The sequence below is a fragment of the Panthera pardus genome, unplaced genomic scaffold (assembly GCF_024362965.1).
Source record: "Panthera pardus isolate Hobbes unplaced genomic scaffold, ASM2436296v1 HiC_scaffold_24, whole genome shotgun sequence".
Taxonomy (NCBI): domain Eukaryota; kingdom Metazoa; phylum Chordata; class Mammalia; order Carnivora; family Felidae; genus Panthera; species Panthera pardus.
Window position 1 is genome coordinate 111,490,761 of NW_026526810.1, and position 27,543 is coordinate 111,518,303.

Below are 27,543 nucleotides of genomic sequence, written 5' to 3' on the forward strand. Positions count from 1 at the left end.
GGAGGGAAGAGAAAGGACCCACCAGCCTTCTTCAGACACGGGCTCTTCCCACTTCCTGCTTCCTACCGCCTACCTTTGAGAATTTTGTTCTTCAGGGTTTTCCATCTACTCTCATCCCGAAGATTCCCTGGGCTGGACACTGGGCAAGTATTCACCATGCATGGTTTCAAGATGCCAAGTGTTAAAAACAGGCACAGCCCTGTCTTCAAGGAGCTCCCGGTTTCTCCTGGAGTCAAAGCAAACACAGATGATAATGGAAACACGCAGACTAATTTCTTTATAAGCAATGCAGGAAGTTAAATTCTCTTTGTACTTTCTGCTTTTCATCTCTGTCTTGCTACCTCCCTATCGGCTCCCCCACTATTCCATCGTGGAAGAGCTTGGACACAACACCCCACGGAGCCTCTTTATCTAGATCCTCTCCAGAGAGACACAGAAGTGGCCCCAACTCTCTCTGGAGGAGTGGGTAGGCAGAGCAATCTTGATAATAAAATCCAATGACCAATTTACAGACTGCACTGAGAGTAAGTTGTTTGCTATGGATGCAGTTCAACACTTAATGTCTATTTATGTTTGAGAGTGAGTGCGAGCGGGGGAGGGGCAGAGGGAGAGGGGGGCAGAGGGCCTGAAGCAGGCTCTGTGCTGACAGCAGAGAGCCCGGATGTGGGGCTCAGAGTCACAAACCGTGAGATCATGACCTGAGCTGAAGCTTAACCGACTGAGCCACCCAGGGGCCCCTCAGTTCAACACTTAATGTACAACTGTAGGGCACTGTGCTTGGTGCTTTGCAGGAGTGGTAAGCGGTACAAAAGCACGACAAAAATCTTCTAAAGAGTATACCCTCCATGCATTTGTGATATCGGATTTATCAAACTTCAATCATACAGAATCTTTGGAATATAGTTCCTTGAGGTATTAATGCTTCTCAGACTCTTTCACGGAACTATCACTAAAGTCATTAACGTCTTTCAAATCTCATGTGTTTTTATAATCATATGAAATTTATATTCTACTCTATATCAGTATTGGTTTCAATATAAAATGATCCTCCTCTCCCCCAATCCCGCAATTATCAAAGTCTAGTTATAACTGAAGAAGTAGGAAAATGAGACAGTAAGCCTGTCTTTCGTAGCCCAGCACCCAAAGTACACAAGTACTGAGAATCAAGGTAGTAGATATTTAATTCTCCCTCCTTCCCAGGCCACCTGCTAGGTCTGGCCTTGCCAGGTGGCTCCAATCTTTCCATTTTTCCTCCCTTGGCTCCCCACTTCTACAAGCTTGGAGAGCCTCTTAGTTCTGGGACATCCCTTCTTTTTACGTCTTTCTCGGGGGAGGCTCTCCATTTGGTTCTGGCCCCTGTATTTGCTATTTGTTTTTGGTTTTGGACACACAACCAAATTTAGGCCCAAGGCAAACAAATAGTGGCCAAAAAAATCATTTACCGTTCCGTTAGCTAATTCATATAAAAAATATTTATTGGCCAGCTGCTCCTTGGACTGAGAGCTGTTTTAGACACTGGGAATACAGTGATGAGCAAAATGGAAAATGTTCCCTCCCCCAGAGGGACAGACATTTAATCAAAGAATCGTTACAGTATGTAACTCTGAATTGTGCCATGAGGGGAGAGGACAGGGGGCTCTGAGGATGTAGACCAAAGCCCTTGATCTGATCAGGGGCAGGTGGTCGGGGAGGGCTTCCCTGCGGCAGAAATGTGAAGGATGAGTCGGGGTTAACTAAATGAACGTGGACGAAGTGAGAGGAGCTTTCTGCGCAGAGGGAACAGCCATGTGTAAGAGTCCCGTGGCTGAGGGAGGGGAACTCAGCCAATATGAGGAACTGAAAGGAGACCAGAATGGCTGGAGCATAGACGGAAAGGAGAAGTAGGTCAGATAGGTTGGGAAGTGGTGGCCAAGATTCTAAAGTCCAAACAGATCATTTTAGCTGGGTGTGTATATACACTGGGTGCCCGGTCAGGGCATAACCAAATATGCTGATTTAGTTTCAGAGTCAATTAAGTGAGAGGAACTTTAGGTAAAAACAAGTTAACCAGCAGTTCAGGAGGAGGTCAATTCGCTACAATAAATATTTCAAAAAGTCTCAGAAGACAAAGGGCAGGGACATGTTTGCTGGCTGAATGAGAGAAGGGTGGGTGAGGGATGAAGAAAGATCGAGAGTGCAGTGTTAGACAACTCCGTTTCCAGTCTGGCTCCTAACAGAAGCCTGACCTGGCTCTGCCTCTTCCAGACCAAGTCGTTCTTCCTTCTGGTTGCCTGTGACTGGCATTTGTCCCACCTGTGACTGGTATTGTCACACCGTATCACAGCGATGGTTTGCTGCGTGCCTCTCCCCCTGGACTCTGAGCTTCCTGAAGGCAGGGACCTTGTCTTACTCATTCTTACCACGCCAGGCACAAAATAGGGCCTCAGTAAGTGTGAGTTGAAGGAAAACATGCTGTCTTGCCCATATGGAGTCAACTAGACTGAGTAGTGATCAGGATGACAGAGGGAGAGGTTGCCTAGCCTTCTATACCCTCAGGACGAAGCAAACATTGCTGGAGAGCCGGCTGCATTAAACATCTGCTTTGTGGCCAAATCTTAAACTTGTTCTTAGAGTGATCAAATCCAGGACCTTGGTTTTTCCTGTGGGTTTTTCTATGTGTGTCCAGCTCATCAAGTCAATAGGAACTAAGCAGGAAAATCCAAAGGATGAATTGCCAGCCCTCCACACTAGCCTGTGATATTATCCTGAGCGTGAGTAGCTTTTGTATTTCCCAGCTACCATGTGCACACCCATCATTTCCTTTTGTTCATGCACCACCTCTATGAGATATTCAACTAAAAAAGGCTAAATGATTCATCCAAGGTCACATGGCAAGTCAGGCCGGGAGGATTTTCTCCTACGTTCATTCTGCTGCCTTATTCCCTACCCCAGCACTTTGCTTTACCTACCTTGTGAGGAGACAGTTCTCAGCAGCCACAGTCTGGGAGAGGCTCTGGTAGCTCTTTGGGCCTTGTTTCTGCTGAGCAAGCACAGGCAAGCTCTGGTGGGAAGCTGAGGTGTGTGTGTGTGGGGGGGGTGCTGGGGGTGTGTGGGGGTGGAGGATGTGTCAGGGGCTGCAGGGATTTAGCCTACCAGAGAAGGGAGAGATTTGGATAAACCAGATCTGCTTTCTCTCGCCTTTCCAGAGGCGAGCTGATAGGATGTGCGGCTACAGAGCCATCATCATGACCCAGACAGGAGAAGCCAGGAGAAGTCAGGAGGTTTGCTGAACTGCATTGAAGACAGACAGCATCCAGGAGGGGAGGGGGAGCCATTTCCTCCTGAGCCCAGAGTCAGGCTCGAGACAAGCTAGTGTTGTCAATGAGTCTCGGATGCAGATGACAGCTGGCTTCTGCAAGATGTGAGCCGAGTCCTGCTCTGGAGCCACCCACCCAGGACAGGGCACTACTGTGCCGCCTTCAGGAGAATGAAACCAAATCAACCATCACTCTTCCCATCCCTTTGGAGACCAAAGCTGCTATAGAACTAAATGGTCAGATTCAAAACCTAAAGAGTCATGACATTTTTCTGTATTAAAAAAATTCATTAAATCACTGCTGAGTGCTGAGTTTGGGGCATTTGCTTAAATACGAAAGGGCAGTAGGAAGGTAAGCTGACACGCAAAAATTATACATAAAAAAAGAATGTGGTTAAGCGTCCTAAAGGGAGGATTCGGATTTGCCTTAACGAAGGCAAACCACAGGGAAGACCATCGGAGGGAACATAAGTCTTGAATGGCACCTGGAATTAAATTTGGAAGACAAATCCACGGCAAATGCCTAAGATTCTAGGCCATTGAGCAGTTTCCATGGCTGCAACCTTCTTATCCGGGAGGATAATAATCACCAGGTACTTATTAGAGTTGGGCGCTGCACTGAGCACTTTGCATAAACCACCTCAGGTCATGGTTAGAACCGCCCCGAGGTGGGTATTCTTATCCTGTTTGACAGCTGAGGAAATCGAGGCCTTCGGAGGTTAAATAACTTCCCAAAGTCAATCAACGGGAAAGAGTTGGAGGTGGGATAGAAACACGGCTTGTATTTAAGATTTTAAATGTTACAGAAATCTATAGATAACTATGTTCCAAAAGTGAAAATCTCCCCACAGATCCTGGGGAAATGCTCAGTTGTCCCGTGGAGCCGTGCGAATGCTGGGTGGCATCGCTCTCTTTCCCTGGTGCCAGGCTCCTAGACTCTAAAACTCCCTGGGAGGGGCTGAGACCAATAACTCCAGGCAGATGGCAAGATTAGGAGGAAAAAAAAAAAAAAAAAACTCCAGGCCAGGCATCTCAGAATTCTGGGAGAATCAGGTGAAAGTCCCCTGGGCCAAACATGTCTGAGATGGCCTCTAAATCAAATGCCTTCGTCTTAGTCTCAGTCCAAAGCCCCCCTGGCCCCCAGGGATGTTCCGCACTCTCATAGGTATGATTCGTCTGCGTCCTCTTGCCTGTGGTGCCGAAACTGCCCTTCAGTGTCTCGATGAATGGTAAACTGTTGGTGGGGCCGAGATTTTAGAGATTAACTAGCCCAATCCCTTCGATTTATACACCACCCGTTAACAGTTGTTATTGGCGGAGCCACTAGGACGCTTTTTCTTTGTTTCAGTGAAAGGTCATCTTCCCACCAAACACCGACATCGGTTATTTCCCTCGATTGCAAAACTCAAGAAGGAATCTCACAACCATTGGGCGCATCCGCCGAGACCCCCTGTCAAACCTCGTCTTTCACATTTTGTTCCATCTGCAGTCCCCTTCTGTGGTAGAGGCATGCAGGTGGTGGGTGGGCGGAGAGCGGGGCAGCACGTGTCTCTACTGCCCACAACAGAGACTGCTGTTCCTGGGCAGGCTTCTGCTTCCTCACCTGGGGCCCTCACCATCTCTGCCACGCTCGAGGCCAGCAGCCGTCCGTTCTGTCTGCCAGGCTCCTTACTGGCCTGCCCCACTGGCAGCCAGAGCTGAGCTCCTTCCACCTGCTGGCTGTTTACCTGGGACACAGGAGGAGTGGAGCACGGCCCCCCATGCACAGAGGAGCCGAGACTTTCCCTCTCAGAGCCCCAGGCAGATGACTGGCATGTCAGGTCTTTCCAAAACCTCACGTTCTTCCTCTCCACTTGGGAGAGCAAACACCTGTGCCCGGTGGCTACCCACCGGACAGCGCACAGAGGACAGGTGGGGAGTGCCCGCAGAAAGTGGAAGAAGTCGCTGCTCTTTCTGTCCCGGTGGTGAGGGGCTCGCCGGGCTCGCTCACCCCACCGCTCGTCCTCTGGCAGGACTCTCGGCACCTGGGCAGCCCATCTGGGCTCCACCCTCCACCCTGCCCTCCACTCCTTTTTCGGAACCAAACCCCTGGTTTGGAGAGCATGGCAGGTTCCCATAGCAATGGGCCTTTTAGCTGTTTCCATGGCAACCAACACCCAGACCATTTAGTTGCTAGTCAACTGACAGCTGTAAGTGAATAGGTTTCAGTTGGGAATCTGAGCGATTGGCCAGGGGATTCTCTTCATGGAAAAAGACACAATCACCCCAAAGGACACAGGACTCTTTCAGGCAGTATCTGTGGAGAGCCAGTGCCACCTTCCACCTCAGGTCGCATAACAATGCCCCTCCCATTCCCCCCCCACACACACACACAGTACCCCAGGCTTTTAAATCCTCTAAGCTGTTTTCAGTGCTGTGTCCTTCCCAGAGGGCCCTTGGGAAAAACACTTGTTCAAGAGGACTCTCGCCGGGGTGACATATCTCACACATAACCCTCTCCTCTGTGTCAGTGGTTTTCCTATGTGCCATGACCTCATCCTCATACTGACCATTCCCCCCCAACGCCCAACTGTAGTTTATGAAATAATTATCCTTGGTAAGCAACCCAGTCATTTAAGTGATATTTTGCCTTTTGGATTATCTGACATGAATGGCTAATCCTAGACATTTTCCCTTAGCCTGGACCTCACCTACGTCAAGCCACTCTTCCTACATCTGTGGGTTTCCTCAGAGAACAGGCTGTTTTGTCAACCTCTGAAGCATAATTAAGACCGATCTTAATTGTTTCTTTTAAAAAATCGCCTTAGATTTCAAAACCAAAAATGAACAGGATTAGAAATGACTCCATGCTTACTGCTTTTCATTAACCTGATGATCTGACTAAATGTCAGGCCTCCCACCTAACCCTTTCCCAAACTGGAGATACTGGAGGTTGGGTTTCTTTTATTCTGTAAGCCGGGGTGCTCCTTGTGCTTTTTAAATGACTGTGGAGTCTGGGACTGTTCTGCCCTGGAATTCATGCAGGAGAGAAGCTCTGTCTAAGCCTCCATGGCTCGCTCAGTGGACTAGAAAAGTATGAGACTGTCATTGGAAAGAGCATGACCTTTCTTATATAGCCTAAGGTTCAGTGCTTCCCAATGCTTTAATGACTCAGGGGGTGCCTATGAACTGTCTGTACAGAAGCCGACCTTTCAAGCTAATCCCCCCACGGGAGCCCTACCTGGCTCACCGCTGCAGGCTCCATGTAGCCTCACAATGGCTGGTAAGCAGTTATAAGCCGTTGCGTTACCTTTCTGCTCTGACTGAAGGGCATGCACTAGCTGAGCTGCTTTTCTTCTGTCTTCTTTTAACACATGAGGTCACGAGTACAAAATGCAGGGCAGGTAGCTGTGAGCCTTGAAGGCGTTCAGTGACACGGGCAGTCTTCTGGGAATAGGGAGAGAGCAGGCATACGTGAGAACGGAGCTTTTCCAGGCATCTCAAAAAGTTCCATGCAGAGGATAGGCTCATTTTTCTGAGGTGATAGATCATCACGCCTCAGACTGAACCCTCTGATTTTCCTGCTACTTCTTGATGAGGAATAAGACCTACCTCCTAGAAAAATAGGTAATATTTATCAAGTGTGTATGATGTGCCAGGGGTCATTCTAAGTGTTTTACGTGCATCATCTCGTTTAGTCCCCGCAGCCCTGCTGTTATTGTCCCTATTTAACAGATAAGGAAACAGAAGCACAGAGAAGTTAAGGGATTTGAAGATTGCACTGGAGGTCCTATTAATTGGTGAAGCCAGGATCCAACTACTGGTAGTCTGAAGGCAGAAACCACAGAAGTTAACCACCTTTGGAATGGTCCACGCTGATAGACCTTGGGTCCAGCATGGGGAGACCCATGAGTGGGCTGACCTTCTACACACAGTGTGACAGCATACAGCACCAAGCTAAAGAGGACAGGGCTTGAATGGCTCTGGGAATGAACTAGTAAGTCTTGGCAGCTGATAACTTTATTCCTGATCTATGGTTGTCCCCTGGTGGTTTTCCTGGGAAACTCACAAGCCAAGGAAATCCAAGGCTCTAGTGAAGTTAGTGGGACAAAGTGAGCTGGACCAGATGGCTTACATGCTGTATAAACACCCCAATCTAAGAGGTGGCTTTTTGAGGTCTACATTACCCAACTCACTTGTGAATAGGGCTGTAATCCCTGTGACCGCTAAAAGCTGATTGACAGCACATTGATTAAAACAGGCAGCAAAATATATGCCCCATATATTTTGAAGTGCACATACTTTGCGCTTCTAAAGCAGGAAAGTCCAAGATTTAATGAACTTGGCCATTATTTGCCGCAACTTCTCATTTCTAGAATCTTCTAGAAGTTTAAGCTTCTAGGCTCTCCTCATGGTGGAAGATTCCTAAAGGACTACTATGCTTCAGGCCAGCTTGTAGCCTCTAACTCCCTGCCCCTTCCCCCCCCCCCCCATTTAGTTCCCTTGACCTTTCAGATGTTATTATTCAACTAGGTGGTGTTTGCTTTCATTGCTTCTGGTGGCATAAGAGTGTGCAAAATAAAGCAAAAAATAAGGTCATTTTGTATAAAATAGGTAAAGTCTGGTTGGGCAGAAAGGGAAGAAAAGGCAGTTTCTGAAAGAGTCGTGTCTTTGCTGCACTCTGGGACCATGGGACCAGGGTGTCCACCCTCCACAGATCTGGGGGAAAACACTGGCCTGAAAGAAGCAGGTGACCGCTGCCAACATGCGGAAGGCAAGACTGCCACGTTTTTATTTCCAGGTGCATAAAGAGGCCACAGGTTAATGTTGTTAAAAAAAAAAAAAAATCAAACGTCTGTTAATCAAGTGCTGCATTTAATGAACACCGCCTAAGACAGGGGGTAACCTAAGGAGACACCGGGTAACCGCAGACAACCGGCCATTCAGGGGTGAGTTTCCGTCGTAGAGCGACCCCCCTCCGCCCAGCTGCTGGGCGCCACCGGCCAGCATGTCACGATGGATGAAGCAGCGGACCAGCAGGTACTGTTAAGAGTCAGCAGGCTGGCTGGCCCAACGCGCTGAACTCAGTGAGGCACTTGGAGATGAGGAACTTGCAGATGTAATATCCCTGTTAGGTGGGGGAGGTGTGGAAACCCTCCTCCGCTGCAAGGGCCAGAGGGCCGATAACCCGAGGGCAGGTTAGCCAATAGCCTGAAGCAGCCTCATTTGGGTCCTCACTGACAGGACCTTCCTTTTTCCAACGGCAAAAAATACTGAAGACAAATGAAATCCGTGCCTATCTCTCCCTCTCTTCTTCCCTCCAACCCTTCACCAAAGAAATTACAAGGGCAATAGTTCTGAGCTCTCAGGAAACAGGGTCTGGAACCTTCTGGAGACTGAGAGGCAGTGTCCACAGCTGACAAACAGCTGTGTCAAAATTCCTTTCCTTTAGGTTAGACTCGATTTCTCCTGCCCTCCCTCCACCCGTTCCTCTCTCACCCCCACGCAACATGCTGGCATTAGGACCTCTAGCCTTCAATCTGCACTGGGATCTCCCAGCAGAAGAGACTCTGCTTCTTGTCGCCCAGAAGCTGCCACTTCACCATCACTTTTATCTGGAGAAAGAGAAAAAGAATTGGGAAAAATGAAAGCAGGCCCTCACCTCAATCCAGAACCGGTCTAACTATGAATCCGAGTTAACAAACTGCCTAACTCCTCAGACTTTTTTTCTTAAATCATGCCACCATGGAGGCCGCTTGGGACACGGGGGCAGCCTGTGGTCTTAAAAGACCAGCCAAGTGACACCTAGGATTCGGCGTCAGCGGCACCACATACTAACCTCATTAACTCATCAGACATAATTTCTGAAGCATTCTTTTCCCTTTCAGATCAAAGGCACATGATGAAGCCTTGAGGGGAAGAGAATTTTACATTCAAACAATTTCCTATGTACTTGGCAATCTGATCCAGCTTTTTCTGAGGGTAACCATGAAGAAGAGAGTAAAGTTATTCGTAGGTGTAACAAAATACCTTGTTACTTGTTAGCCGAAAATGTCAGAACACGAAGGGTGTCCCAAGAAGTTTATAAGTATATGAATGGTTCCGGGAACAACAATGCTTCGAAGCAATACAGCTTCAGTTAGTTTCCTTAAACTGTTTTGGTTTTTTAATAATACACATCATTAGAAATCTCTGCTTTGACTTGTTATACTAGGAACTGTCCCTTCTAATTCTTCAAAAAAAAAAAAAAAAAAAAAATCACTGAGAGTTTTCCAGTCCTTTCTTATGTAGATATTAGCTTTCTTATGATTAGTTACTGCCCCTAATTTGGATTCAAATGTTTCTTTACAATTCAACATCTGAGTGACTGTGATACCTGCATCTCGAAACTTGCAAGTTTTTCAAGACTAGTACACATTAACTACTGTTTCACTTAGTGCTGAAATTAACATAGTTTAAGATGTTTTTCAAATGAAACATAATTCACTTAACAACTGCTACCATATAGGAAGTGCCTACTATGTATCAGGCCCTAATTAGACAGTGTGTAAATGACCAAGGCTCAGAAATGCCTATGATTTTACAGATACTCCGCAAATTAATCTATAAACCTGTCCCTGACCCATAGGGTCTCTTATATCCCTTAAACATAGACTCCCTATATTACAGCCTCTTTGGAATGTTCTTTAATTACTTGCCGTTTCTAGAAATGGCCGGAATGCTCCTGGGTTCTACTTGATTTCCTTTCAAAATATGCAGTGTTTTGTTTTTTTTTCTTCATGGAAAAAAGGAATCCCCTTACTTCTTCCATTACTTATCAGGATTCATATCTTTAATACAGGGGCTGGGGGGGATAGGGGGAGAAAGAATTGTGTGGAAAAGTGACCTCTTTGCTATGGAGCTAGGAAACTACTGCTCTCTTATTAAGAGATTAATGGAGAAACCAGAATTTTTCTATAACTTGACATCTCGAACTACTTGACAACTGCCTAAAATCTTTTAACAGTGCACAGGTTTTGGGGTCACAAGGCCCAGCCCTGGATCTAGACGTAATATTTCTTAGCAGAGTAGACACTGCTCATTTTGCTTAACATTGGAGGCTCAAGTTTCTTCATTTGCAAAAAGGGATAATACTGCCTCCGCAAAGCATGGTCATGAGAATCCAGGAAAATACTGTGTATGTATCAAAATGGCATCATGAGGCCCAGGCTAACGATTAGGCGACAAAGAACAAAGGGGCACGGGGAAAAATACCCGCCCTACCTCATGATTCCTAACACTCAAATTCATCTCCTTACCCGCAGCTTCTGCTTCTTCATCATAGAGAGACGAAGGACTCCTACCCAATCTTTTCTTCCTGCCCCCCCACCCCGCCACCCCCCGTCAGATTCCTCATCTAGTCACAAGGCTACCAGTGTCCTGAACAACGAGGTCACTTACAGAGGGGTATTCATTCTTCACTGGTAGTTTATTCAGGTAGCTATAGGTCTTGCCTTGCTGGATGGGGCAGTTGATTCCACTCTTACAACCATCAGCCTCAGGAATGGGAAAGGGAACTGCTACGCCCATCAGGATGCCATACACCAAAGCTTTGCTACCCTGAGATGAAACATCTAAGAGGAAAGAAAGAGAATGAGATGGTGACAGGGACAGCTTATTTCTAAACTCGAAGTAAAAGAGTCAGACACGTTCTCAAGCAGTGGCAATGCTATGACAGCAAATCATGAAGTCTGTACTTCTTAACTCCTAGAGTCTACTTCTCTTTGTAGTTATGCTTAGTACCTCTAAGAATGCTACAGAATAAGTATTCACTCTTAAAAAAAAAAAAAGCAACGGAGAGAGCGGTTTTCTTTGCTCCCAACCCCACCCTGCTCTTCCTTGCCTGTCACAGTTTCTCAGGAGGATCAGAGCTACCTGGATAAATAACCTTATCCAACAAAGTAACTGAGTTTTTTTGGGCAGTAAACTTTGTTTCCTAACTACGTCAGCTTCCGTCAGAGCGTACTGTGTATCTTACAGAGCTTTAGAAGATTGGTCTCTGAATTCTCAAATGCCCTGCTCACAGGATTCCTTTAGAAAATAAGAAAACAGAAAGGAATCTCCGCAGAAATGCAGTTAAGTAACAGTAAGAGATAACCCTTTAGAAACTGGGTAAGGCTTGAAAGATGAGGTACATCTCTTGACATCTTCTACCCTCCATATCACAAGATGGGCAGGAGGAATAAATGCAATAAAATTAGGGCAACCAGGGTCATCAGCTGTTAGGCTATTGTGGAGATCCAGGGTATTGGCTTGGTTCCCTCCCTCCCTCCCATCCTTCCTTCCTGTCTCTTTCTCTCTTTCTCTCTCTTTCTCTTTCTCTCTCTCTCTTTCTTTCTTTCTTTCTTTCTTTCTTTCTTTCTTTCTTTCTTTCTTTCTTTCTGGGATGGGGATTACTTTTGTTTAGAAGGTACATTTTGGGGGTGCCTGGTAGAACACGTGACTTTTGATCTCGGGGTTGTGAGTTTGAGCCCCATGTTGGGTACAGGGATTACTTAAAAAAAAAATCTAGGGGCGCCTGGGTGGCTCGGTCGGTTAAGCATCCGACTTCGGCTCAGGTCATGATCTCATGGTCCGTGAGTTCGAGCCCTGCGTCAGGCTCTGTGCTGACTGCTCAGAGCCTGGAGCCTGTTTCAGATTCTGTGTCTCCCTCTCTCTCTCTGCCTCTCCCCTGTTCATGCTCTGTCTCTCTCTGTCTCAAAAGTAAATAAACGTTAAAAAATATATATATATATAAAAAAAATCTAAAAAGAAAAAAAAAAAGAAGGTACATTTTTGGTTTGGGACAATAGAGGGGCAGGGAGCATCCAGGAGAGAAAACAGCTCTAGTATTTAATGCTGTCTTCAGGCTTAAAAGAAGGAGATGACAGGAACTTTGACATTTCTTATTAGACTGCCACATCTAGTTCCATAGGATAGAAAACGAGTAAAGGATTCAAGGTTGATACCCCTTGTAGAAATAAAGATTTTGCATTTGTCTAGATTCCTGGGAAGCTGAAGGTGATAAATGTGGTACCAGAAAGCAACAAGTTCCAATAATATTTCTTTACGTTGAGGAAGGAAGCTCAGATTTTTTTTCCTTGGGTCCCAAATGAATCCCCTCAACCTTACAGAGGGGAAGTCTGAGCTTTGCAGAAGTTGGAAGGGAGGTCATAGACTTCCTGACTGCAATTCCTTCCCCCATATCCCTGTGCTCATTCCAACATTTGAGACTGATGTTCTGCTTTGTGATGAATTTGAAGTCAAGAGCCACTTTTACTTACTACTGGTGAAGGTGACATTGACACTGTAAGACTGGCCTTTGTGCAATTTGCAGGGCTGGGTGGGGCATGGGCTCACATTCAGCTCCTTTATAACTCCAAACCCAGAACCTGTGAAAAAAAAGAAACATGAATTGGAATAGGAGGCAAGATAAACCACCTATGCTATTTCCTACCTAATGGAAAGGTGCTCTGCTCGTCAGGAAACTCTTCCTATTTGATGGGTGAAGGGGAATTAAGAAAATGAGTTAAGTATATAAAGCCAGCTTCCCTGCTCCGTATCCTGGCAGGACTATGCCAGGGCAAGTCATCTCCACCCCTCCTTCCATCCCCAGGTAGGATTTAAAGCAGCATACATATGGCGCAAGTGATGGCTCAAAGCTTCAGTGCTGTTTCCACTTGGACTCTTGAGCCTGGCTGCTTCTGAGCCGCCCCCGCCCCCCATCCTTTCTTCCAATCCTGTCCCGGTACGGATCCAAATCAGTGATCTCCGAGCTTTGTACATCCCTACCAGTGAAAACGATTTTAAGAATGCATCCACAGTATACAGTTGGACACTCCACTTTAGAAACGTGTTCTTCAAGATAAGTGTCTCTGAGACAGGGTGTGTGTCTTTTTGTAAAAATCTCAGTCCAAACAAAGACAAAAGTGCTCTTTGTTCCCAAGAAATGCTTGACCTAAACAGGTTAAGTAAAGTCTTTAAGAATCCCATTGCCGCATCCGGGTCCCTGAAACTGGACAGCCGAATCGAGAGAATGCAAGCAAACTGCCTGGGAACATCGCTTATAGCAAGCTTAAGCTCTGCCATTCAGCCATCACTGCTGAGGTAGGCTCTGGGACCGGGCGCCTGGGTTTGCAATCTCACTGGCTCCCTTATGCATGGTGAAACCTCAAAACAAGGCACTTCACCCCTCTGGGGATAACAATAGTAACTGCCTCATAGGGTAGGTGAGTGAACACACAGCAAGGTCTCAGGTAAGTCTTTGCAACATGGTAATGCTATATAAATGTTTACTTTATTATCATCACATCGGGATTCAGTCCATGAATTTAATCTAGAATAGTTGCTGTGGGTGGGTTAGTAAGTCCCCTTTTCACACAAAAGCTGGGCCTCTCCTCTGTAGTCATCAGATTGGCTCAGCCCATGGGCTATGAAATGAGAAGCTCATGTTGGCTTTCTCAGCCTGTGCCTGCTCTTGGGTGAACGGTTTCATCCTACTGACCAGCACTCCTCCAGCTAAGTCTGTGAATAATAACTGGCAGTCCCTCAGCCCCCTGCTTGCTTCTCCATCATTGCAAGCTTCCAAGGTTTTCGAAATACACACGCGAGAATTCTCTTCTTTAAGCACTGTCTTCTACTCTGTCCTCCGGTCTTCTACAGATAGGGAAAAAATATCCAGAACTTTAATCAACAACCTATTGAAAATCAGTGCTTATGGGGCGCCTGGGTGGCTCAGTCGGTTGAGCGTCCGACTTCGGCTCAGGTCATGATCTCGCAGTCCGGGAGTTCGAGCCCTGCGTCGGGCTCTGTGCTGACAGCTCAGAGCCTGGAGCCTGCTTCAGATTCTGTGTCTCCCTCTCTCTCTGACCCTCCCCCATTCATGCTCTGTCTCTCTCTGTCTCAAAAAACTAAATATACGTTAAAAAAAAAATTAAAAAAAAAATCAGTGCTTATGCTAAAGCTTTCAACGTCTGCTTCAACGTGCTTCTTTCAAGGCTGGGTCACGTGATTAGTACTTGTAGCTTCTTGAGTTTTACTGACAAGAGGTTCTTGGACTTCCAATGTCAACAGAACTCCTCATTCCTAACTGGCAAAAATAGCAAAACCAGTTTGCTTGGCCCCATTTCTTACTTGAGGAAATACTCCTCCCAGGGAAAGGGGTCATAGAGTGGAACTCAAAAATCTTTTGATGTGGGCACTGAAGTTTACATTGTTATTTCCCAATTCAAAAGTAAATTGAAAATCTGTAACTGAAACCCTCCCTTCCTTAAGAAGCACTTGCCATAGGTGTATAGCTGGATTTGGTTTCCTTGGTCTTTTTTTTTTTTCTTTTTTTTTTCTGATGTCTATTTTTGAGAGAGAGAGAGAATGTGCACTTGTGGGGCAGGGGCAGAGAGAAGAGAGAGGGGCGATGAGGCGCTCCCTCAAAATCAAGAAGTGTGAGGTCATGACCTGAGCTGCAGTCATGCGCTTAACCACCTGAACCACCCAGGCATCCCCCCTCCCCTTTTTTAATGTTAATGTTACCACTGAAACTCAAGGTGGTTCACAGACACCCACTAATTTCCTACCACGAACTAGCTGTGAGACTTGGGTTTGGGGCATGTGGGTGGCTCAGTGGTTAAGTGTCCACCATCGGCTTAGATCATGATCTCATGGTTTAAGAGTTCGAGCCCCAAGTTGGGCTTTGTGCTGACAGCTCAGAGCCTGGAGCCTGCTTAGGGTGCTGTCTTCCTCTCTCTTCTCCTCCCCAGCTTGCTCTTTCTCAAAAATAAACATTAAAAAGAGAAAGAGAGAGAGAGAGAGAGAGAACTTGGGTAAGTTACTCCATGTGCCTGTTTCCTATCTGTAAAACAGATCCTGAGGGCTGGATGAGTTAATATAATGTCTTTGTCCAAATTTGGCCACTAAGTTTAATGGAGGGATAGGCAGTAATTTGAGGTGATAATAGGATCTTTCAAGTGCCACTAGTTTGGTGGAACAGCATTTGCTAAGTATTAATAGACCAGCAGTCTTATTCCTTAATCAATCCTGTCCCCTAGCCTAACTCTGCTTTTGCCTCAAAATGAACTGATGACATAGTGGAAGGAGTATTTATTCTCTCATCTACTTTTGCTTTGAAAAGTTTTTTTTTTAATGTTTATTTTTTAGAGGAAGACAAAGCGTCAGTGGGGGAGGGGGAGGGGCACGCACAATTTGAAGTTTCCTTCCAGCTCACAAATTTTATGTCTTCTTTCATTTATCACTACACCGCTCCACGTCTGAAAACGTTCTGCTAAAATAGTTAATTCTATAGACTTGACTGAACGAAAGAACTCACAATTTCCTACAAGCCCCCGCTGTACTTCCCAACAAAGATCCCTACCACAGCGCCAAGACGGGGTTATGTATCACAAGCTGTGTCACAGCAACACGAGCTTCATAGATAGGAGGAGACGGTGATTAAGAATCACCAAATTATATAGCACAAAGGAAGCGGTAACGGAACAAATCATGAAAAGGAGAATTGACTTTTGAGTTGTCAGCAAAAGGGAAATTAAAAATAAAAGCAAACGGAGTAGGGAGGGAGAGGTCATCCAAAGACACAAAGCAAACATACAAAGTTCTGTGCCCCTCACGTTCCGCGCATCATTGGAACCTTCAGTTAGTTGTCTGTGCTACAAACTTTAGAAAACTTCTGCAAAAGGCCCAGTTCCAGTTAATGTCCAGGGACCCCCAAAACGCGTCCCAGGAAGAGGCGAAGTTGTGAGCCATTGGATTTCGCCCCCCGCACCTTCTCCCCAACCCCAGCCCACTCCACGTGGGGTCCGAGGCTGAACCTGGCCGCCCGCGGGAGCCGCCCAACCCAGCCGGGGGTCTCGGCGCGGGGTTCCGGTGGGGGCTCCCGCAGAGGGCGCGGGAATCTCGGGCCGGCTCCGGCTCACCGCAGTCCTTGAAAAGCACTGGCTCGGCGAGGGCGGAGGCGCTGAGCGCCAGGAGCACGAACACGACGGCCAGGGAACGCATCGCAGCTGAACAGGTTCCAAACGCGAAGAAGGAAGAAGCGACCGCCTCAGTCACAAGATAAACCTGCCCGGGCGGGCCTGGGGAGGAGCCAGGTCAGGCGACTCTCACCAGCAACCAGGGCCGGGCCCGCCCGCGCTCCGCCCCGCCCGCTCCAGATTGCCGAGCTCGCCTCGGTCCCGCCTAGATGCCCGCTATCTCCGCCCACCTTGTTCGCTCCGCCACCGGGTAGGCTAGAATCCATCTCCGCCCCGTTCCGCTCCTCCCTTCGGCGCTCCGCCCAGGTTTTGTTGGTGCACCCCAGCTTCCGTAATGGGAGCATTTCTAGCCAATCAAATCCCTTCTCCTCCACCACCACCCAATGGGTGTGCTCGGAGGCGGGGTCTCCGTGGGTCCCGTCTCCGGAGGCCCAGATGGAGAAGGCGATTGGGGTGACGCGAGGGGCGGAGTTTGTGGAGGAAGATGGCGGCCGCCCGTGGGTTATCGCTAATGGCCGTGGCGCTGAGGGTGGTCACTCCCTGGGCAAGGGGCAGGTACCAAGGCTACAAAGGCACCTGGGAAGGGTGTTAGTTTCTGCGCCTCCAGGACTAAGGGGGAAGCTAAGGCCTGCGGGGGAGGCGAGGGTTTGGCGTGAGGCTGTCCAGGTGGAGGTCGTCAGGTTTGGCGTGAGGCTGTCCAGGTGCAGGTCACCAGGTGCCCATCTGCTCCAGGCTCATCCTCCTCCCTTGCACAGTAGGCTCCTCGCGGCCTCTCGCGGACCTCAGGCTCGTCGGGAAGCGTCGTCCTCCAGCTCCGAGGCCGGAGAAGGACAGATCCACCTGACCGACAGCTGCGTCCAGGTAGGAGGTCGGACTCGGGGCGGCGGCGCCAGGGTGTCAGGAGTGCGGGGACTTGCCCTTGGCTCACCCTTGTTCCTCCCTTTGCCTGGCATTCTTGATTCCCCTTCCTGCATTTCAGAGGCTTCTGGAAATCACCGAAGGGTCAGAATTCCTCAGGCTGGAGGTGGAGGGAGGCGGATGCTCCGGATTCCAATACAAATTTTCACTGGATACAGTTATCAATCCCGACGACAGGCAAGGAGGAAGGGGTGGGTCCTCAGAGAATGTGCGGGAGGGATAAAAGTGCACATTTAGTTCAAATTTGAAAGGTTTGCCGAGAATGCCTAACACCACCCTTCTCACACAGTGGGAATACAGTGAGGATTTGTGTCATGCTTCAAAATAACTATGCTATAGGAAGAAAATTGGCCTGCCGACGTCCCTAGTGTAACTGGTAAGAGAGCCAGCCTGGACTGGATTCCAGTCCTAAATCCTTAACCATTTACCAGTATTCATTCCATGGGCTCTTTTTGCCTCGGAGAAAAGCAGCACTTGTTAGAGATAACAAGGGATGCTTCCTCTGTATTTCTAAAAAAAAAAAAAATTTAATGTCTCTTTATTTTTGAGAGAAAGAGCATGAGCAGGGGAGGGGCAGAGAGAGAGAGGGAGACATAGAATCTGAAGCAGGCTCCAGGCTCCGAGCTATCAGCACAGAGCCCACCACCGGGCTTGAACTCACGAACCCTGAGATCATGACCTGAGCCGAAGTCGGAGGCTTAATCAACTGAGCCACCCAGGTGTCCCATCTGTATTTCTAAAACAGAATGTGTACCTCTGGGCTCAGAGGGTGTCATGTTTTTGGTGTTTATGATAGTCGTTAATGTCTTCCTCCTGTCTTTTCAGGGTATTTGAACAGGGTGGGGCAAGAGTGGTGGTTGACTCTGATAGCTTGGCCTTCGTGAAAGGGGCCCAGGTGGACTTCAGCCAAGAACTGATCCGCAGCTCATTTCAAGTATTGAACAATCCTCAAGCGCAGCAAGGCTGCTCCTGTGGCTCATCCTTCTCTGTCAAACTTTGATGCGACGGCAGGTGACCCAGAGATTGCTTCCACTTGCACCAATTTGAGGAGCCTGGCAGTAGTAGAATTCTAGAGGTTTCCTTCCAATCATCCTTCTCTCAATTGTTTTTTTCCCTTCAGTCTAGGAGTGTTGTGTTTGCCACTGTTATTTTCAGAACGTGAAGCTTTTACTCTTGATTTAATTTCACTCACACAGTTCTGAGGCCAAGCATCTAGATGCGATGATCTAAGCTCTGCTAACTTGTTGAAACCCACCCTGTGTAATCTGTAGAGCCTTCACAGTTCCAGAGTTTCGAGTTACCTCTCTGGCCTTCAGAGCTGCTTGTACATATGCGTATAGCTATGTATAAAAGCTTTATTTTGAAGGAAGTCCTTATTGTGTTCTGGATCAGGGTCACAGATCGGGGACCTTAACTCTGGTTACCAGGCTAGAGAGGATGAGAAAGGCAGTGTTCTCTTTTTTCATCTCACCCTTCCTGAATGTGTTACTAGACATCCGTCTTTTTCTTTTCTTTTCTTTTTTCTTTTCTTTTCTTTTTTTTTTTTTTTTTTTTTTGGCATCCTTATTTTCTATGCAGCTCATTCTCCACTTTCCATTTGTTAGGGTAAATCCTTTTTTCTTTCTTACTCCTCATTCTGCTAAATTTACAAAACCAGTAGCTCACCCAGAAAACTTGGATCGAACCCCCGCTGATAACCTGAATCATTTGGAAAGTAGGCCCCATACTCCATACTCACAGAGACATTTCAAGATTCTGTGATCATTCAGTGACTGATATGTTGCTTCACTTACCTTATTGTGTAAAATGTCTTTTGTCTCGTGCATAGCAAGACGTGGTTTTTGTGTTGGTATGGATATGGATAGTTAGGGATTACCAGATAAAATGTAAGATGCCCAGTTAAATTTGAATTTCAAATAACACATAATTTTTAGTATAAGTGTGCCCCAAATATTTCGTGAAACATATTTATACTAAAAATTATGTGTTGTTTATTTGAAATTCAAATTTAACTGGGCACTGTGGGTTTTTTTTTAAAGTTTATTTATTTTGAGAGAGAGAGAGCGAGTGGGGGAGGGGGAGGGGCAGAGAGAGAGGAAGAGAGAATTTCAAGTAGGCTCCACACACAGTGCGGAGCCCAGTGTGGGGCTCGAACTCACAAACTGTGAGATCATGACCTAAGCCAAAACCAAGAGTTGGATGCTTAATCGACTGAGCCACCCAGGCATCAGGGACATTGTGTATTTCTGTTTGTTAAACCTGGCAGCTTTATTTTAGGGTCACTGAAAGAAAAGCTTTTTTTTTTTTTTTTTTAAGTTTTATTTATTTATTTTGAGAGAAAGAGTGTGAGTTGGGGAGGGGAGAGAGGGGGAGAGAGAGAATCCCAAGCAGGCTCTGTGCTGACAGCTGCATCTCATGAACCATGAGATCATGACCTGAGCTGAAATGAAGAGTCTGGTGCTTAACCCAACGAATGAGCCACCCAGGCACCCCAAGGAAAGCTTTTTAAGCCACAAATTCCGATGACTTTTATTTAAAAAAAAAAAAATTTTTTTTTAATGTTTATTTATTTTTGAGACAGAGAGAGACAGAGCATGAACGGGGGAGGGTCACAGAGAGAAGGAGGCACAGAATCTGAAACAGCCGAGCTGTCAGCACAGAGCCCGACGCGGGGCTCGAACCCACGGACCGTGAGATCATGACCTGAGCCGAAGTCGGACGCTTAACCGACTGAGCCACCCAGGCGCCCCCCGATGAATTTTAAAGTACTTGTTTGGGTGTGGCACTTAATTAGTCTACAGATCTAGAAATAGTTGTGGCATGTGTGTGACAGGGCTGGGGGAGCTGGAACTGTATGGACAGACAACTAAAAAAAGAAATACCACTACCATGACAAATGATTTATTAATGCTCATGTCGGGAAAACCACAACCAAATTGATTATGGAAGAATTATTGGTTAAACCCTTGTTTTCCTCAAGAGCCTTAAAGTTTGTTACGGCAAAACTTGCATTTCTGGACTGGATTGGAATTAAGGTCATTCATTAAAAGAATTTATCATTAAAAAGGGAAATGCAGAGTTTAGAGAAAGTATCTGGGACAGAAGCTTAGGTACTTATATTTTCAATGTGGGAAAACCTAGGATTTGGAGAAAGCAAGCCTATTGTGAGTACAAAGAGGAAACAAAGGGAGGCTCAGATACCTGAGCTTTCTTGGCAGTTTTCCATGGAAGGAGGCAGAGAGCAGCATACCATAGGGGCATCTGTGTGGCTTTACTTAGATACCTAAAGATGCATCAGTACCTGGGCCTGATAAGATCTTCAGCTCAGACTGAGTTTTTCCATCCTCGTTAAAAAGAGATTTTGCTACATTTTATGTATTAGAACCTGTTTAAAGAGTGCACTTTATTTTTGTTTATTTTTTGAAGGAAGCCCTGTACCCAACATGGGCCTTGAACTCATGACCCTGAGATCAAGAGTTGCATGTTACACTGACTGAGCCAGCCAGGTGCTCCATGATTTGGTGATTTTAAAACTCATGCAGAGCACATGCAAGGTAGTTTTAGCTGCTAAATAAATCATTAAATTGCAGTAGTCAGACAGGAACTGAACCTTTGAATGCCTTTATGGAAGTACTTGCTGTTAATGGGAGATTTGGACTTCTGTGTTTTAGAAAGGGTGGGTTTGGGAGAAATCACCTCACTTTATTACACTGAGAAAGCCTCAGGGGAAAATCTGAAGTGATAACAAGAAGCCTCCATTGGAGTAGGATGACGTAGAAATTTTAAAAGCACGGGGTGTAGAGAAATGATAGCGTCAAGGGGACAGTGGGCAGTTGGCTTGGAACAAATAGTAAGTATAGTAAAATGGGTTTAGGGTCTTTTGCAGGCCCTTTTTGACCAGATGCCCTCTTTCTGGCAAGCAGTAAAGACCAGCAGGTGTTTTCACAAATTTTGCTCACTGTGCAAATTCATTTACGAAAACTCGACACTCCTCTAGTATCCATTGGAAGACTTTTTTTTTTTTTTTCTTCCCCATTACTTTCAAGGGGAAAGGCCCTATTTGTTGCAGAATTGGTTTTATTTATGCAAAGTTAGAGAGTGTCTGGGGCGGCATGTCCTCCCTTTGCTTTAGCAAGAACCAAAGACAAGGGAGCCCTGCGCCTGCTTCATGTTGTGAATCTGCTTTACGGTGTTCGCTCGAAAGAGGGGGTCTCTGGGTCAACATCCAGATCTTACCTTGTGGAATCATATGCTTCAGTTCCGTGACTGATAGTGACTGGTGGTATGTAAACTGTAGGTGTCCCACCCACCCTTCGTTTGTGTGGGAATGTTGACTGATTACAAGGGATTAGGAGAAAACAGGTTTAGAAGTAAGGGGTTAGAAGTAGGTGTCCAAGAACTTTCTAACTTCTCTTCTTAAGAATTGAAACCCGTTCTTTCGGTCTTCTGTTACAAAGCCTCAAACGGAGGGCTGACATTTGGTAGGAGCATCCTGTATTGAGAAGTGGGCAGCACCGATCATCTGGCGTAGCCCTCCCGTCAGTGCTGGCCCGGAGTGGGTCTCGTGCCGCTGGTAGTGGACGGGACCTGACACTGTCCAGGGGAACATAATTATGGTTTTGCATGTGTGTCTCAAAGGCAGGAAACTCCTCTACTTTCTAGGTATCTAGCATTGGTGTTTATGGTTGCTCTTTCAGAATCCCTGTTTTCCATTTCTCCACAGAAATGCTGCAGGGCTGTTTAAAGGAAGTTTGCTTTAAGAAGCTTTGCAATAATTGCGGGGCTTTAACTGTCAGATAAAGACATAAAGGAGGGAGCATTTAAGTGGTCTGTGGCCAGCAGCTGTATTTAAAAATATTTTATTTTTTTGAAAAGGCAATACACATGGTACAAAATTCAAAAAGACACAAAAGGGGATACAGTGAAAAGTCCCAATCCTGTACCCATGTACCCTGTCACCCTCCCCACAAACCACTGTTGTTTCTAAGAATTTACCCTACAGGTATGATCCATAGATATAATGTGAAATAACATACAAGAATATTCATTACAGCATTACTTATAAATAGCAAGAGATAGGAAACAATGGAAACATCTGTCAATAGGGGACTGATTACAAGTTATGATTTATCCATTCAGTGGAATAGCACACAATTACAATATAGAATGAGACAACTCTTTATGTGAAAATACGGATTAAGTGAAAAAAGCAAAGCGCAGAACAGCATGCATAGAGTGCTCTTTGTGTTTTGATACAAAGAAATCCGTGTATGTGCATGAAGTTTTTCTGGAAGGGTGAGCAGGAAGGCGAGAGTTGAGAGGAGGCACAGCGCCAGCAGGTGTACTGAAGAGCGGTAAGAAGTTCTCTGAACCGTGGGTGTAAGGAGAGTGGCGAGGATGAGGTCAGCAGATACCCAGCTGTCTTCCCCCGTTCTTTAGATAAATAGCAGCATATATTATACTTTGTTATATGACCTTCTTTCCCCCCTTAGTCTGGTTTGGATTTCTTATCAAGGCATTTAGAGCCACTTTTTTTTTTTCTTCCTCTTTTAGGCCTCCGTTTCAACTAATAGTTTCTAATCTTTTACTGTTACAAGTAATGCTATAATAAATAACCTCTGATGTGTGTCGTTTCACATTTGGTGAGAAATATCTGAAGGTTAAATTCCTAGAAGATTCAAAGAGTAAGAGGTTTTATAAGTTTGAAAGACATTGCCATGTTATCCTTTTCAGAAGTTCTGTCGGTTTCCGTCCCTGTTAGCTGTGTATGTGAGTGCCTCTTTTCATCAGATGCTTGCCGACCGAAGATGCTGACCGAAAGAAGGTCAGAATATTTTCACATGTGTAAGAACTATATAGTTTTGTTGGCTGAAAACATCTTAGTAGAGTGACCTAGGGCAAATTGTTTAAACTCTTGTGTGTCTCAATTTCCTCAGCTGTAAGTTGGGAATAAAAATAGTAGGATTGTTGGATGACTAAATGAAATTTGTGTCCAGCACTCAACACAGTGCCTGGCCCATAACAGGCATTGGGAAGTTATTATGGGATGGCTGACAATCAGAGCAACCGCTAGGACAGGACAGATTAAATTAAGAAAATGACATTCGTCCCTATGTCTTCAGGCGCATGGAGTCTCGTTCATTTACATTGCCTTTCATCAGACAAATGCAAAGGCAGAGCTTTCCTTGTCTCAGAAGAAGAAGGAACCTTTTCCCATTGGATCCCATTCCTAGGCTATTGGCAGAGTTGGCAAGAGGGTAGGCACAGCCTCATGTCTAATAATTAGACTTAGCCAACATGGTAAAGAAATTTGGTTTAATATGAAATAAAAACAAAAACAGAAAAGCCCAGATGTACATCTTTTTATTCCACAATGGTTCTAAACTCCTGGCTAGCCAAGGTTGGAGTGGGTCTCTACTTGTAAACTGAGAGGGATACCAGCCATCCCATTTTTGAAAGAAAGATGGCAGGGGCATCTGAGAATACAAAAACAACATAGGAAATCTGGCTTCCCCTAAATAAGACTACACTGTATCTCACAAGCTAGAAAATAGGCCCCTTTTTTTTTAGTACCTCAAAACTGGCATCCACAAAAGGAGAACCCAGGAGAGATTTGTTTCCTGTAAGAAGCAGTATGTATTTAATACAGGTCTTCGGAGATGGGCACCCTGTCCTGTGGCAGCCTTTGCTGGGTGCACGCAAATTATCATGGGTAGATGGCGAGTGTTTACCCGAAGTTACTGAACGTTTTCTTTAGACTTGTTGAAAGCCTTGGCACCCCCTTTCTTAACAACTCCCCGTATTTTTCATATTGCCCTCTTGCTGCTTTCTTAGGCTTCTTGTTCCCCTTCACTTGTGTCTCTACACTCAGCAAGCTGGTATCAGTCTTGCTCTTCCGAGATGAGATGAGCTGATCTGCCCCTCCCTGGGGCCACAGAACTGCTATTGGATGGAGCTGTGGCAAAATCTGGCCCAGACTGGATTGGTTGAGTGAAGTGTTGGTTCTCTGGAGGCGGCCTTGGAGTCACTCCCCAAACCGCCCCCCCCCCCCCCATCCTTTTTTGCTCAAGAGATACTGAAGGACCATCCCTGGGCAGATGTGACCTCTGACCCAGTTGTGGAATCATCAGGATGTCCTGTGGATCATGGCTGGGAAAGGGTGTCTGCAATGTGAGTCCGAGTGACCTTGCGTGTTTGCACAGCTTGAGGGGGTGGATGAGGGCCATCCTTTAGGAAGCATCCATAGCAAGGCCAGGACAGATGGCAGACTGGTCCTCATGGCCAGTGGCTGAAGCATTAAAGCATTTGGTGGTGTTTGAGCCAAGCAAGGGCACGGCAGCATGAAGGCAGTGACAGAAGCTCAGCCAGAGCCTAAGCTGGGAGAGATGAAAAGCAGGCGGGGCTGGCTGGGAGCTGGGCTGCAGGGCCTTCTGCCTGCTTCTTCATGGTGTCTTCCCAGCTAGGAAAGCCTCCTCGAGGCCCCTGCCTGTGTGGCCTGGGCCCATTTCCAGGTAGCTGCCCACACTGAGCCCTCACTGCTATTCCTTGGAGGTACAGTGTGGGGGGCCGGCCTCGGCCACATAACCTGGGGAGCAATGGCAGCGGTAGGAGCCCTCGGTGTTCTCGCAGTGACCGTGGGCACAGAGTGCAGCAGGCCCGTTCAAGTCGTCACACTCATTGATATCTAAGAGGAAGAGAAGGAAGAGAGAGCTGTGGGGAACCCGGGTGCCTCTACTGTTGTGGTCACTAAGCACCAGCCCCTGCCCCGCAGTGGAATCCTACATGTGGCAGCCAGGAGCTGAGGTCATTGCCCCAAACTAGGCAAGTCAGAGACACAAAGCAGGTGGTAGTGAACCCATCCTGTGCCCCTGGACAGTGACCATGCTCTTTTGTCCCTGCCTTTCTTCTCTCTAGGAACCTCCCCGGAAAGGGCTTTCTATACACAACAGGAGACCTTCCTTGGGTGCTGTCTCACCACTTGGCCTGGTTCCAGACAGCCCCACTAGGGGGCAGCAGTGTATTTTCCACTCTCAAGTTCAGCCTTGTATCGTGAGCGGTGGGCCAGCCTGACCTTTCCACCTGGAGCCATCAGGGCCATCCTGCTCCCTGGGCCACTCACATCACAACTTACCCACGCAGGCCATGTGGGCCATGTCCAGCTGGAAGCCCTCAAAGCAGTCACAGGTGTAGCCCTCCCTCACTCGCACACAGCGGCCGTTCTCACAGCCATTCAGGATGCCGCATTCCTCTGCCTGAAGCCCTTCGAAGCCGGCCTGGTGCTCTGGTAGGAGGGAGTCAGAAGGAAGCTGAGGCCTTGCACCCAGCCTTGGGAGCCTCACCCTCCACTATGAAGGTTGCTCCTTTTGAAATCCTAAGGTCGGGGTTGGGAGGGTCTAAAACTCTCACAGAGATGCTAAAACAAAAGGCACTACCCTTAAGAGATAATTATGTGTCATTACTTTATGGTGGCGGAGACCTGCGGTACTTTATTTTTTTTTTATTTTTTTATTTTTTTAAATTTTTTTTTCAACATTTTTTATTTATTTTTGGGACAGAGAGAGACAGAGCATGAACGGGGGAGGGGCAGAGAGAGAGGGAGACACAGAATCGGAAACAGGCTCCAGGCTCCGAGCTGTCAGCCCAGAGCCCGATGCGGGGCTCGAACTCACGGACCGTGAGATCGTGACCTGGCTGAAGTCGGACGCTTAACCGACTGCGCCACCCAGGCTCCCCAGACCTGCGGTACTTTAAATGTTAGCTCCGGGAAGGTTGAGACTCCTTGCTCTCATAGTGCCAGGGTTCCCGAGCAGGTGGGTGTCTATGTAGTGTTGGTTTTGTGGTTGGTGGTGGTTAAAATCTTTAGATGGTTTTTGTGGGGAGGAGATTGGCAGCAAAAGGGGATTACCCTCACCCAACACGAAGCAAAACTTAGGGATCTGCTTAACCCTCTCCTCTTTAAGCAGGCCCCGACCCCTGAGAAAGACCATATCCCTGGTCCCCGTGAAGCCTTTGTCTGGTACAGTGGCCTGTGCCTGGGGCAGCTACCACATCCGTTGCTCAGGTGCCAGGCCTGACTTCTTCATTAGAATTCAAGTCCTATATGCTGGGGTCCTTGCCACTTACAAACCGAGTCACCACAGTGGGCCTCTAAAGTGATTAGAAATCCTGAATGCACATTTCAGGTCACGAGTGTGAGCCTGTAGACCAGGTTATTCTGCACACCGTGGGTGGTATGGAGGGAGAGAGACGGACCAGAGTGTACCTGCTTTCTCTTGCTCTCTCAACCCCCACAGGGAAGTTTTTGAGGTTGGGATGGTGTCCTGTCCTGTACCTCTTTGGTTCATCAGAGTTGTTTGGGTCTGACCCAGGCATTTGGAGTTGTCCCTTGAGTGACCTGTGAGAGGGCTGGCTGGGTCTTTTCCCTCCCTGGGCCTCACCCCGCTGGCAGCGATTAGTAGGTAGAGGAGATGGAAGTGAAACCATTTTGGTGCCCGCCGCTTCCCCATTTTTGCATCAACACAGACCTGGGTGGCTGGCCACGTAGTGGGGCTGGAGTTCTGAGGGCTGCAGGGGGGGCTCAAGAACTGGTAGGTGGTCCCCTGGGCGGCTGGCTGTGTTGGGGAAGGGTGGCTCTGGGACGGTGTCCTCGGGACCCAGGTAGTTGTAGAAGGGGGCCCCGTCTGGGCCGTAGAGGCTGTAATGCAGGTCCTCGGGCCCGGGGCCATACTCATAGCCTGGCCGGAAGTGGACTCCAGCCTCCCGCTCGGCTTCGATCCGGGCCACATTGCACAGCTGAGCGTAGACCTCTGTCAGGGAGGAGGGAGAGAGGATGCTGCCAGGCTCCTGATAGCTAAAGCCTGGAGTGTGGTTCCCAGGCTCATTTCCCCGGGGAGAGGGAGCATGCTGGGACTGGTGTCCTCTGGGAGTTCCTGACAGTGCTCTCCTCGTCACCCCAGCCCCTCCCCCACTCTGTCCCCAGACAATAGAGATGGAAGATGGCCACACTCTGATTGCTCTACTCCTAAATCCCTCCTTCCCAGGTGAGGGCATTTCCTTCCCTGGGGCCCCTCCCCCTCAGGCAGGCACGGGTCACCCTTCTCACCAGAGCTCCTGGGGGGGCACAGGGCACACTGCTGGCTCCAGGCCTCGCCATCCTGACAGCAGCATTCTGTGTAGGTGGTGCGGCGCCCGTGCAGGGGTTGGCTGCACACATAATTGGTGACTCTTTTCCAGCAGATGTCCATGTGGATGTCGTGGTCAGGCAGGTCCTCTGGTGGCACAGCGCACAGGGGCACGTGAGCCCTCCCGGCCCGGATTCAGTCCCCCCGCCGCTGCCCCGCCACTCCAGGC

The 27,543-nt window shown here is 47.5% G+C and overlaps 4 protein-coding genes across 7 annotated transcripts in view; 1 reads left to right on the forward strand and 3 right to left on the reverse strand.

The window, feature by feature from the left end:
* SYNDIG1L (synapse differentiation inducing 1 like) overlaps positions 1-7,640 on the reverse strand; it is a 59,849-nt gene extending 52,209 nt beyond the window's left edge. Inside the window, exons 1-3 of the mRNA XM_019427145.2 lie at positions 6,585-7,640; positions 2,949-3,019; positions 74-226 (exon numbers count right to left, since the gene is read on the reverse strand). The gene's annotated coding sequence lies outside the window, so the exon portion shown is untranslated. The remainder of the gene's footprint in view (positions 1-73; positions 227-2,948; positions 3,020-6,584) is intronic.
* A 490-nt stretch (positions 7,641-8,130) lies between these two features.
* Positions 8,131-16,413, reverse strand: NPC2 (NPC intracellular cholesterol transporter 2). Its single transcript, XM_019427151.2, has 4 exons — positions 16,219-16,413; positions 12,577-12,684; positions 10,715-10,887; positions 8,131-8,889 (listed from the first exon to the last, which is right to left on the reverse strand). Exons 1-4 carry the CDS (start codon positions 16,298-16,300, stop codon positions 8,803-8,805), a joined length of 450 nt encoding a protein of 149 aa, XP_019282696.1. The 5' UTR covers positions 16,301-16,413; the 3' UTR covers positions 8,131-8,802.
* A 298-nt stretch (positions 16,414-16,711) lies between these two features.
* ISCA2 (iron-sulfur cluster assembly 2) lies at positions 16,712-18,558 on the forward strand. The gene is made up of 4 exons (XM_019427150.2): positions 16,712-16,830; positions 17,034-17,136; positions 17,255-17,370; positions 18,019-18,558. The coding sequence occupies exons 1-4, from the start codon at positions 16,760-16,762 to the stop codon at positions 18,191-18,193; spliced, it is 465 nt and encodes a 154-aa protein (XP_019282695.1). The 5' UTR covers positions 16,712-16,759; the 3' UTR covers positions 18,194-18,558.
* Positions 18,559-22,036: 3,478 nt separating this feature from the next.
* The window catches only part of LTBP2 (latent transforming growth factor beta binding protein 2), a 105,967-nt gene continuing 100,460 nt past the window's right edge, over positions 22,037-27,543 (reverse strand). For 3 of the 4 annotated variants that reach the window (XM_053889612.1, XM_053889611.1, XM_019427152.2), the window contains 4 exons: positions 27,296-27,463; positions 26,718-26,999; positions 25,325-25,474; positions 22,037-24,877 (listed from right to left, as the gene is read on the reverse strand). In XM_053889612.1, the coding sequence (XP_053745587.1) occupies positions 24,732-24,877; positions 25,325-25,474; positions 26,718-26,999; positions 27,296-27,463 (746 nt within the window). In that variant the 3' untranslated portion in view covers positions 22,037-24,731. Of the gene's footprint in view, positions 24,878-25,324; positions 25,475-26,717; positions 27,000-27,295; positions 27,464-27,543 lie in introns of those variants that run through there. The other variant, XM_053889613.1, reaches the window with a different exon arrangement.